Below are 12889 nucleotides of genomic sequence, written 5' to 3'. Positions count from 1 at the left end.
TTGGGGAAGAGATGTGTTTTGAGTTTTTGCCGGAATGAAAGAAGGTTCACAGTGTGTCTCAGATCCATCGGTAGTTCATTCCATCGTTTGGCCGCCAAATGCGAGAAGGCTCGTCCTCCTGTTCTTGTTTTGTAGATACGCTTGGGTTTTGCTAGGGCTGAGTTAATGGATCTTAAGTTCCTGTTTGGAATGTAAAATTCGATTTTCCCTTGCAGGATTGTAGGGCCTGTTTTATGGAGGGCTTTGTGCGCATGACAAAGTAACCCCATTGCTGCTGCCGTCGGCCGCTGACAGTCGGAGCACTACCTTGCTGGTGCTGCAAACGTTCAACGGCCGACGCACCCCGGCCCACTCTTTAGAACGACGGCACTGCGCGAAATAACGGCTGCAGTTAAGGCGTTAATTGCTTATAACTAAAAAACTACTTATAGGGATCTGTTTAATCTCTGCTCCTTATCTAATAACGAGAACTCAACATTATTTTAACCATTTGATCATTGTAAATAATTAACTTGTAAATTACCTCTATATTGTGCAGTTTCTACCATACATTTGGATTTATGGAATTTTTCTATGTTTAAAAAAATAAACCTATGATCATTGACTTTGTTTGGCTCAAGACTCTCATCAAAGCTTAAAACGTGATAGTGCATGAATGATGCAGGGTGCTGAACCAGGCGCCCCACAGCAGGCCAGAAAAGGTGCAGCAGAACACTCATGCCCAATCGCAGCATTTGCAGCCATCTTTAAATACCAGCCCCAATGGGCATTCAAAGACAAACATCTGACCAAGGACGCATGTGTAGAATTTGCTGGGATCTTTTGGGTCGGCATTCATACTGCCTTCAGGTTTGTGGAGACAAAGTTTTGTTGCTGGCTCTGGGTTGAGGTGCCCTGCTGAGGTGCCATCTATGGGATCTCTCGAGCTGTCAGTAGCGGAGGGGGCGGAGCTGTTATCTGATGTGAAATCACCTGAGGGAGACAAATGACATAGAAGAATAAACAAGCACAACTGTTGTGTCTGATCGATATTTGGGTTTAAATTGCGAAAATGAGGACCAGATTGATGCACCACAACTGAGGTCCAGCTTAGAGGAAAGGGCCGGCTGATGAATATCTGAGAGAACATGGGGACTAACATGGACTGTTCACCTGCCCGGATAGGGGCATGCTGATCCTGGCAACAGGCTTAAGTATACAAAATATAACAAACCTTTGACACAACAATATATCATTAAGAGGGATATATGTAACACATATTCTAAAATGTGTACCTTTGGGAAATGGCCATTACAAACAGGCATTGGCATTGCCAATAGGTCTCACCTTTGGGACCTTATAAGTGTTTAGTTAAGCAGCACATTATAAACAGGCTATGCTCCATGGGAGGGAGAAAGACATGCTGGACAGCCTAAAACAAAGAAAACCAGCAAACAGAAAGCAAGCAACTGTGAGTTACAAAACTCAAAGGCAATGGTAAGAGATGGGTAGAATGCATTCCCATGGAGGTTTTTAGAATTAACCCAAGAAGTCTTTCGCAACCAGACTACTGCAGTGTCTGGTAGGCTTCCACCTAAAAAAAGGTATGGTGGTTAGAGAAGCATTGTTTTCAAGCTATTAACACAGTATGTGGTACTAGGGCACATAAAGCAAGTCAAGACAGGAGACAACACCTTTGAGACCACACTACAACAGAGTGATGTGCCCACTGTTAGACTGTTCTACCCATTCTTACGAATTGGTCTTAGAATGCTATTGTAACTCAGGATTTTTGTATGCTAATCATAATTATTTAGGTATATCAAAGAACTGGATGTGGGGTGAAGGCTGGTGAGCAAAAGCAGATAAAGTAACTTGCCCAGGATCACGCAATATCTTCGAGTGGGAACCCAGGATTGTAACTCTGGTTTCCAAGTTTCACAGTAAAAAACATATTAACTTAAGTGCAACTCTTCCCAAATAGGGCATGGTTTCCGCCTGATCTCTCTACAGCACCAAGACTGCCCTCTTCGACGCCACATATGTTGTTCGCTCCCTCCTCGACCGAGGCTAAACTGCAGCCCTCATCCTCCTGGACCTCTCGGCACCTTCGATACTGTCTCTCACCACACCCTATGTGCAAGAATCCACAACTCCAGCATTGGTGACAAAGCCCTGGAAAGGATTCGCTCCTTTCCCACTGGTCAAACACAGAAAGTCAGACCACCACCATTCTTTGTTGAATCCACAGAGATCAGCTGCAGAGTGCCTCAGGGCTTCTCCCTGAACCCCACTCTCTTCAAAATCTACATGGCTCCACTCGCAGCCATCATCAGGAATGACAGACTCATCATTGTTTCCTATGCCAATGACACCCAGTTGATTCTCTCTCTCACCAACAAACTCACAGTCACCAAGATCAACTTTCACGACCAGGTGAAGGCTGTTGCCACCTGAATGAAGAAAAGCTGCCTCAAGCTCAACTCAGAGAAGACTAAAGTCCTCATCATGGGCTCCACCCCCTCCACCTGGGATGAATCCTGGTGGCCCACTGCACTTGGAACACCCCACACCCACAGACCACGCACAAAACATAGGCATCATAATGGATTCCTCAAACACCATGAACCGCCAGATCAACACTGTCTCATTATCCTGCTTCCACATGCTACGCCTGTTCCAAAAGTGGATCCCCACCGAGTTCAGAAAGACAGTCACCCACGCACTCATCAGTAGCAGAATCGACTACGTCAATGCACTCTACGTCGGCATCACCCAGAAACTACTCAAGAAACTGCCGAACATTCAGAACACCTTTGCAAGACTCATACTCAACATGCCCTGCAAAAGGCACATCACCGGCCACCTAAGGGACCTCAACTGGCTCCCAGTCAACAAAAAAATCACATTTAAGCTCCTCACACATGCCTGCAAAGCTCTACACAATGTAGAACCTGTGTACCTTAACCAGGACCTCGCATTCCACGCACCTAGCAGAGACCTCCACTCCACCCAATCGGCCCTGGATACCATCCCACGTATCTGCAAGACCACGTCTGGAGGAAGAGCCTTCCCCTACCTTGCAACAAAGACCTGCAACCCTCTACCTCTCCACCTCAGGCAATCACTGTCACTGCCTCAATTCAGAAAAGACCTTTAGACCTGGCTCTTCAGCTGAACCACAGCACCTCCGGAGGACCAGCTGCCCACCCCCATCCCCCCAGCACCTTGGGAGCCTTATGGGGGAGTAGTCATGCTTTACAAGTACCTGATTGATTGACTGATTGTTATGCCTTGGGTGGTATGTGTGAAGGCAGACAAAATAAAACATTTACTGAAGGTGCTCACATTTATATTTGGTGCATTGGTCAGATAGCGGTTGGGGAGAGGATGGGGTAGTGGACACAAAAATTACATCTCTCAGGCACAAACTCCATGACTGCAGCAAATGTCTAATAAAGAACCTGTTTTTTACAGAGACGTGACTTTTCTAAGGGGAAGGCGTGAAAGTGGGGTCAACATTGAAAAATAGAAAACATGGACAGAAATCAACCCATGAATGATGTAGGATAGTGTAGGCATTGGCAATGTAAGTACAACGTTTTGAATATGGTGAAGCACATCTTTGTAAATGAAAACATTTCCGGGCTCGAGGGTATACATGTGTAGTGACAGATTGAACAAGCTTATATTTCTTCATTCTTACACAACAAGCATTCCCGGGTTTTGACATGCCAAACAACATGTTAAAACACATGTGTTTAAAAAAATTAGTAGTATGTTATGCTTCTACCAAAATAACACTTCCATATGAGAAGTTTGCGAAAGTGTTCTAGGTCTGACCATCATTTTGTGGATCAAATGTATGTTTTCCTTCTTCCATCAGTTGACAAAATTTGCTCCAATAAGATCTCGAGAGAACTTAAACTGTCCTTCTCTTAAATTATATTGAGATGAAATAAGGAGACAGACGTGCCTCAAAAATGTTCAGAAATTCCGAATTGCCTTGATAAGTTCAGAATGCATGCTTATTGAACAGAGATGCAAAAAGTAGAACCCATCGTCGCTTTCAAGAACAGCTCCTGGAAGAGCATAAGCCCGCTCTACTGAAAAGAATGAAAGATGCTAGGAAACAATCAAAAGAAAGAGAAGGTATACAGGGATTTCTTATTGATAATATTAATTCTATGTCATGATTTTATGTTAATTCTTCATCCCTCTTTGACCACATGCTGGAGGGCGTGCTTTTTTTATTTTTAGGTTAAGGCCTACCAGACCTAACAACATCTTGGGGACATTCTGAAAGCTTTCCAGAGAATGCCTTCCGCCCATTGTTTACCACTGGTTTTGTGTTTTGTAACTCACATTTGCTTGCTTTCTATTTGGTGCCTTTATTTCTTTTAGACTGTCCAGCTTGAGTTCACCCCTCCATTGGAGCACAGCCTATTTAATGTATTCTTCCACCAGTGTCCGCATTCTGTAAACAAGCCTTTATATCTTGTTCTTATTTTGTCACATTTGCTGTGCATTCGAAGTCAAAGGTTAAATGTCAGGTTCTGTCTTCAAAAGGGCCTTTGTGTTTTGGAGTGTCGTAGAGTACAGTAGAGTGGAGTGCAGTAAAGTGGCATGGAGTGGAGTAAAGTGGCATGGAGTGGAGTAAAATGGCATGGAGTGGCATAGAAGGAGTTGCACAGAGTGGCGTAGAGTAGAGTGGTGTGGAGTGGAGTAGATTGTCATAGAGGGAAGTGGCATAGAATGGAGCAGAGTGTTATAGAGTAGTGTCATACAGTGGAGTGACATAGAGTGAAGGTGTGTGATAGACTAGAGTTGATAAAGTGGCCTGAAGTGGCATAGAGAGAGTTGCACAGAAAGGAGCAGAGTGTCATAGAGTGGAGTGGCGCAGAGTGCAGTAGTGTGCCGTGGACTACAGTTGAGTAAAGTGTCGTGAAGTGAGAGAGTTGCGTGGAGTGGCATAGGGTGTTTGAGAGTGAAGTGACATAGAGTGGAGCAGAGGGTTGTAGAGTAGAGGGACGTAGAGTAGAGGGGCGTAGAGTGGAGTAGCATAACGTGGAGTGAAGTGGTGTAAATTGGAGTGGAGTGGAGTAGAGTGGCGTAGTGTAGAGTGTTGTGTTGTAGATTGTCGTGTTGTAGACTGTCTGGAGGAGTGATGAGTGGCATGGCGTAGAGTTGAGTAAAGTGTCATGGCGTGGCATATCGCAGAGTGGAGTAAAGTAGTAAAGTGCCATAGAGAGGAGTGGCGTAGAGTGGAGTATCGTAGAGTAGCCTGTCGTGTCATAGAGTGGAGGGGCGTATAAAGTGGTATAAAGGGGTATAGAGTGAAGGGGTGAAGAGTGGGGTGTCATAGAGTAGAGTGGCATAAAGTGTTGTGGCATGTCGTAGAATGGAGTGGTATGTCTTAGAGTGAAGTATCGTTGAGTGAAGTGGAGTAGAGTGAAGTGGCATGGAGTGGCATGTCATAGAGTGGAGTGTCATTGAATGTTTTGGTATGTTGTAGAGTAGCATAGAGTGGAGGGACATAGAGTGAAGTTGAGTGGTGTAGAATGGAGTGGCATAGTGTGGAGTACAGTGTGACAGCGCGCATTGTCAATTGAAATGACCATACCATTTGCAGAGACTTACAGTTTTACTGATAAAAGTATATAGTGAATAAACAATAATATGTGTAAATGTCATCACCCAGTGTATTGATTTGTTTTGATCGTATTAAAATATTTGTTTCCAACACACTTCAGAATTACAAAACACCCATGCTTCCCTAATTATGATATATTCTGAAATACGTGCACAGTTTATTTACAGACATTTATATTTTGTTGTGTGTGTTAGGAAAAAAACGTAAACGCAGAAAGAGGAAAAAACAAGGAGAAATAAACATACTTTGCCTCGTTACACCTTCCCTGGAAAGGCATAGCCCTTTGACACATTCCCAGGTTTACTGTTTTTAATAAATCTGGAAATGAGCCAAAAGCCATGAGTAGATAGATGTGTGAGAACACCCGCGCTCCATCCATGGGATGCCTTCCCTGGCAGAGTAACTCAAGGCAGCAACTTGCACTGTCTTGCTTCACTCAAGGTTTACTATTGCTATCTATGCAAGGTGGCTCTGCGTGGCATAGAAAATCTCCCTTAAGGGCTAGAGTTACACTTGCATCACTCTGCATGACACATGGGCAGAGCCCGCCCTTAGTAAATCTGGGCCTCATTGCCTATAATAAGACGTAGGTTGGCTGTGCTGAAACAACCTGCATTTTGGGACACTTAAAACAAATTGCTGAGGCAGGAAGACTGGTGGTTTGCATGACTGTCTCCTCATTCCTCATTAGACCCTGTACAATATCGTTCAGAATTCTCCATGTAGTAGTGCGCGGGCAGGTCTAGGGGCTATCCAAAGGGCATAGTTTTATGGTTAGCAAAACACAAAGTTGTGGTTCAGACCCTTGCCTCACACAGGCTAGCGCTGTCGAGATGCGAGCATAACACAGGGCCTGAGGCCTTTGGGTGGCAAGCTTCTATTATTATAGCATAGAAGCCTTTCGGTGGATGGACTGAATCAGCCAAAGGGGTTGCTGTGGCTTTCAGAGTAGGAACCAGAGGGGTCTGGCGACGATTCACATTCAAATAAAAAGCTTTAGCTGTGAATGGACGCTATTTCAACACTTTAAAAACAAACGATTTAAAGAAAATAAAACGTCACCCTTGGTTGTGTAATTTTCAGTGGGAAGTACATATTTCAGACAACCTTTGAATCCCCTCCCCCCTGTAAGATATGACCTCTCACCTCGGTTCAGCTCTGTCTTCAGCGCTTGGAGCAGAGGGTACTTCCCCTGCCCACAGATGGTGCCAGTGAAGTCATCGAGGTCCAGAGCCCACACCATGGCACCACCAAACCCATTGGTCTTCAGGTACTGCACCTGTAAAATGTCAAACATTTCAGAGCAGCAAGGGCAGACGTTCACCAGGCCTCTCGGTGCCCTGACCCATAGCCGAGAGATGCGCAGGATTACACCCAGAAGCGGTGGCACTACAGTATCTGAGCCTGTGAAAGTCCCAGGGGTAACAAGGATGTGCTGGGTAAGAGACTCTTCCATACTCTGAGACATGCTCTCAGGAGGGACACTTGAGTGTGCATGTGCTTCACTTTATCTTCCAATCCATCTACCCATCTAAAGTGCCAGCTGGAATGCTGTGAGGTGGGCACAGTCATCGTATGCACAGGGCCTAATTTTTTATTTTTTTTTTTAGTGTAACTTATATAGCGCACGGCTAACCCAACAGGGTGTCCCGGCGCTTGCATTGGGAACCCGTCCTGGCTTTTCCCTGTGAGATAACCCGTACTGGGCTTCCCCAAGGTGAAAGCCAGGCATCCCACCGCGGGGGGCCGTAGTGGAGATTAAGCAAGCTATTGCCCAGAGTTGCAGAGTGTGAACCCGTGATTCGAGTAGGCACCGAAGTGAGAATTATCGAGTCCGTGGACACTTGGGTTCAGACCCTGCCGCGTCGGGAATTGAACCCTGGTCCCGGGTCTGACCTCAGCTTTCGGGTATGCCTCCTCTAACCATTGAGCCACACTTCTCTAATTTAATGCAGCATTCTAGGAGGTGCCCACATCTTGCTCGAACATTACTAAAATGCACAAGTATCTAATTCACAACGATGAATTCATTTTCAGGGCGTCCTGCCAAACACACGAGGAAAAACTGGCAGCGCCATGAAGTAGATAGCAAAAAGAGCTGGAATCAAATATCTAACCATTAACAGTGTTAAAAAAAATCTATTTCACAAAATACCTAACTGAAGTGACAGCTGCATATTAAGATGTAAGAGAGTTAAATATGTAACAATAGCACAATGCAATTCCACCATAGTACTCACATGTTGGCATGTGACACACTATAACTATCCATTACAAATCCAGCATCATTACAGTATAAAATAACAATATTTGTGAGGTCTTTTTTGTTTTACTGAGTGTGGGGATTGGGGCCGGGATCTATTGTATCACTTGCAGATAAGATATTATTTAATAAGGTTTGTCTGGCTCCTGACACTCTTGTCCATTGAGGACAACTCAGGGGGAAGTGGATAGAGTCACCGGGAAGTGTTACCTTTCTCCAAAATTGTCGCAGTTTCCTTTTGGGCCTAAGAAATCTACCACGTGTGACTCCAGTAATTTGGGGGTAGCACAACAAAAGTCAACTAAATTGCTGACACTGAATCCTATCTCAAATCTATGCAGCTCCTCTGATGGAACAGATTCATACCCTTGGGATTACATTTCTTCGAAATGGAGACAACACACAGTTAACCAGCACACATATTGAGGTGGGGGCTCCACCCCTCCTTCTTAGCTTGCACAACATTCCTGAGTTTTTGCATGGGTTTCGGCCTTTCTCTAATGGATTAGGATTAGGTTTAGACAGCTTGGTTTCAAATTGGACTGATGCTTTAAATCATCAACACTGGTTCTCAGTTGTATGCATCTGCTGTAAAGCCAGCTCTTTAAATGTTAAAGTTCCCCCCCCAAAATAAACTGGACTGCCTGCCAAATGAACTTAAAATTTCCAGAGTCAAGAATGTAGTCAGCAGGCCTGGGATGGTCAGGCTGGAAGCCCAAAAATTTCACAAAGAACACGTTGCAAAAAAACTCTTCATCTTCTCTGAGGCTATGGAATTAACTTCCTTTCCACCCAAGACTGGGGTCCTCCTTACACTGCATCAGTAAAGATCATGCGGTTCTTCTTTCCACCACCTTGAACCTCAAGCTTTACATGTTTGCTTTCTTCCTCTCACCCATGTGATAATCTGCCTCATTCCTCCACACCACTTACATTCCTCTTCTCTCCCTAACTATGTAATATTTGGGCCTCTGTTTGTAAAGGCCTTAAGGCTTCTGCTACCTTCCCTGTGTCTCATGCTTCTGTGACCATGTACAGCATTTTGCCGCCCTCTGGGGCCAGGCGTGAGCTATAGAAATATACCTAAAAAATGTAAACATTGTTCAGGATACATGTTAGATTCTTCTAGAGGGCAGATACGCACACACTGTGAAGGTAAGTCTAGTTTGTGGTTTCTGGGACCTACAATTCTTCTGATGCCTGTAGGAAGTTGCAGCCGCGGCCTTTGCAGATAAGAGCAGTGGGGCTGTGGGCTAGGTGAGGGGGGATTTCGAGAGACGACCACTAGGTAAAATTTAATAAATAATTACTTTTCCCACATGGTTGTCTCTCGAAATCCCCCCTCGCCTGGCCCCACCGCTTTTACCTGCAGCGGCCGCAGCTGGGAAGTTGTTGCCACTTTGTCTTACCTTGTTTGTGATGCTCTTGATGTTGTCAAATCCAACCCACTGGTTCCCCTTGTAGGCATAGGGCACTTTCTGTTCGTCACTCCACATGGCGGTAGCTCCCTTCAGGAAAGTGCAGACCTAGGAAACATTGGAGACAAGGGGGCTGTGAAGGTCACCTGGAAACTGGTACAACTCACAACTTGTAAAGGGGCCAAGACACTCAGTATGAAGTGTGAGATGTCCATCAAGCCCCGTGTTTAAGTTCACCCCAGGATCTATTCTGGTTTAGCAATCCTGCATAAATAAAGAGAAAGGCAAATGCCAGAATCCAACATGATGTGAACTAAAACGCCATGATTGGCTGAATGTCTCACACCTGACCTTGGACAACTTGAGAACTCAAGATTTGGGGGTTGAAGGGGGGTCCCTTTTGGTGGGCATGGTCTGATTCTGCTTACCTCGTAATAAGACAGGAATCCAGGTTCCTTAGTGAAAGGGCCCGGAGCCCCTGCCCCGGAGGAGGGGGCGCCAACACCAGTGTCTGCAGTGGATAGGGTAAAGGTCCGTCCATATGTGGGAACCCCCATAATGAGCTTCTCCGGAGGGGCCCCGTTGTCTCTCCAGTACTTCATAGCAAAGTCCTGTTGAAGGAGACAGACATTTTAGGATGCAAATAAGACCAGTGGGGCAGGGATGAGTGAGCCAACGAAGCAGACGAGGGCTTTGATGGAGAAAAGAAAATGAGAGGGTTATCAGATGTTTCCATGTCTTTATGCGCATCAAATTCCAGTCCTGTTTTTCCTTTTGCACTCCACTGTAATCTCGAACAGTAGTCAACATTTTTCAGCTGTGGTAAACCCATCTCCCAGAGTGCACTGGGCTCTTAAACAAACAACCATAAATAGAAAGAGATGGCAGACATTCATCTAGTAACTTCAAGAATAAGTGAAACTTCACTCAAGTGTATGAGGGCTTTGGAGTAAGGAACGGCTGAGACCCCTTGAAATCAGTGAGGCTAGCAGTATGAGGAATGAAGAAGAGAAGTGCATGAGGCAGTGATGGGGAACACAAAGAGACCTCAAAGGCTAGTATGAGGCCAGAGACTGTGGGAATGAGTGACTCCATTAAAATGTATGCTACAGTGACTGGGCAGCCAGTGAGACTCCACTGAAGTGAATGAAGCTTAAGATGTAAGTAATGAGTGATACTTCAATGAGTTTAATACATGCCTCATCCCCGGCCTCATACATTTCAAAGAAGTCTCTCTTATTCTCCACATCCCTGTCCTCATATTTCATTTAAGTCGAAAAGATCAGTGTTGTGGGGGTTAACGGTAACTCTGTTGATGTGCATGAGACCAGCGGTAGAGCTTGAGTGAGACTCCATTGATATGCCTGAGGTCACTGTCGTGAAAAGATAGGGCCTGATTACTAGAGGGTCAGTGAACTCCAACCCGTGAGTAAACCCCTCTTTAAGCATTGGTCAGAATTATGAGTTCAAAGTAGTGTAACGTATCCGATACATATGGAATGTGTTAAATAACTCAACCTCTGTTCAATTTCGCTGGTCAAACCTGCCAAAATTGAACAGGGAGTAAGCACACAGTATTTACCATATCATGCGGATTTTGGGGCGTTGAACACCAAAGTCCTCATGTTATTCCCCAATGACTCATAAAAGGTGTTATTTATTGCACCCAATAAATAACATGCCCTGTGGTATCATTATTTATAGCATCAAAACTTAATCAGGCCCTCAGTGTTATTCCACTTAGGTCTATGCTGGTTACCATACCTCGACTTACCACATTTAGGGATACAGCTGCGCCAGTGTCTTTCAAGCCCTTGTAGAGGGGGCTGTTTTCGCCTGTGACAGTTTCCCAGGACCCGTGCAGATCGTAGGCCATAACACTGATGAAGTCCAAGGACCTGCAGGTCAATACCACAGGTTAACTGTGAATAGCTGGTAGGTCTACGTAACAAATCAGCTGGCCTTTTTTTAAAGTTTTATGGTGTTTAGATATCTCTGGGCTTCCCTCTATCCACCCTGTCTCCATAAGGTTTAAAACAGTCTTAACAGTGACCGCCTTCTTGGGCGGCGAGCACTTACCTGGAGATGCGATTGATTTCATATCCTGTATCAATACTTCCTTTCCCAGCAGACACTGCTGCACTCAGCAGAAGCCGCTCTTTACCCGTCTGCGTAGCCTCATCCTGAAAGGCCTTTATCAGTTCCTGGAAAGAGATGGAAGAATTGGAGAACGCGTGAGTATAAGGTGAGCCACTTCATACATATGTGTGTGTTTGTGCGTCTGTGTGTGCATGTGTGTGTTAGAGGTGGGCGAGACACTGAAAGATGAAGCCTGGCTCTGGCTCAGCTCGAGGTCCTGCTGGAACCATGAGCCAAGCTTCCATGTGTCTTATATATATATATATATATATATATATATATATATTTATATATATATATATATGTATATATATTGTCGCTCCAAGGTTGTCCACAGTTTTGAGTAACACACAAGCAGCAGCTTGATTTATGTGTAGGTGAGGACGGGGATCCGCTTGTAGATGCCGCTCCATAATGGATCTGCCCGACGTGTTTCGAAGCTCCATATGCTTCTCTTCAGGGGCTTTAACAGAAGCGGTGTGCGCAACCGCTAACCCACTTCTCCATTTTTCATATCACACACCCACCAATGGGAGGCTCAAATGAGACTGTGTATTGTGGGAAGTGTGGTGCGGAAAGCACACAATCAAGTCCTGTATGGACCCTGCAAGTGGGCCCGTCCTCGATCCAGTGTACGGCTGCTGTTTCACTTCGTGACCCCCAAGGATGACGGGGTGGTGTATACTCCGCGGCTGGACGGCCGCGTATAAATTGTCGCTCCAAGGTTGTCCACAGTTTTGAGTAGCACACGAGCAGCAGCTTGATTTATGTGTAGGTGAGGATGGGGATCCGCTTGTAGATGCCGTCCGTAATGGATCTGCCCGACGCGTTTCGAAGCTCCATATGCTCAACTTGATGCTTGCAGAGTATTGCAACGCTCTGTACCATGCTTCTTGGTGCTTTTCTCTCACTGTGTTCTGAAATGCCAATAAAGAGATTTGCATCATAAAGGCATCACTCACTACACCTGCCTGAAGGGGATCTCTTTCCCCTTTTCAAAGGGCTGGCAGCAATCTTTGAAGCAGCTGCTCTGTATTTCACCTGATTTTTTTGTAATAAGGCGCATAATATGTCCACCTGCACACCATTAAAAAATGATTCACAACACTGTGTGAGCCAATAAGCACACTCTACTAATGTTCAAACTAGGGAGGGTAAAGGTGAAGGAACTGGGTGGGCCAAAACAACTGAAAGCAGACCCATCAGCCTATTCACAGTAGACGACTACGTATCAGCTGCATCGCTCCTCCTTGGTCCGCTGATTGGTCCGCAACGAAGCCTTAGACAGGAGACAGCAGGCCCGCAGTGCATTTAGCATAGGTTTTTAAGAAAAATGGCGGTCCGGCAGGGAGAGGAATAGGCGTTCCTGAGATAGAAAATGTTTAATAGGGATACACTACCCCCCGAGTTCATGAAGCGCAACCTCGTTAAAAACGA

General features: G+C 45.3%; 1 protein-coding gene across 1 annotated transcript in view; it reads right to left on the bottom strand.

The window, feature by feature from the left end:
• Positions 1 to 422: 422 nt before the first annotated feature.
• Positions 423 to 12889, bottom strand: part of LOC147712835 (chitotriosidase-1-like) — a 71315-nt gene continuing 58848 nt past the window's right edge. The window contains exons 6-11 of the mRNA XM_086923506.1: positions 11393 to 11517; positions 11088 to 11211; positions 9742 to 9924; positions 9305 to 9421; positions 6779 to 6911; positions 423 to 972 (exon numbers count right to left, since the gene is read on the bottom strand). Coding sequence (XP_086779632.1) covers positions 716 to 972; positions 6779 to 6911; positions 9305 to 9421; positions 9742 to 9924; positions 11088 to 11211; positions 11393 to 11517 — 939 coding nt within the window. The 3' untranslated portion in view covers positions 423 to 715. The remainder of the gene's footprint in view (positions 973 to 6778; positions 6912 to 9304; positions 9422 to 9741; positions 9925 to 11087; positions 11212 to 11392; positions 11518 to 12889) is intronic.

This window comes from Lissotriton vulgaris, chromosome 5 (assembly GCF_964263255.1).
Source record: "Lissotriton vulgaris chromosome 5, aLisVul1.2, whole genome shotgun sequence".
NCBI lineage: Eukaryota > Metazoa > Chordata > Amphibia > Caudata > Salamandridae > Lissotriton > Lissotriton vulgaris.
This window is presented reverse-complemented; position numbering and strand designations above follow the sequence as displayed.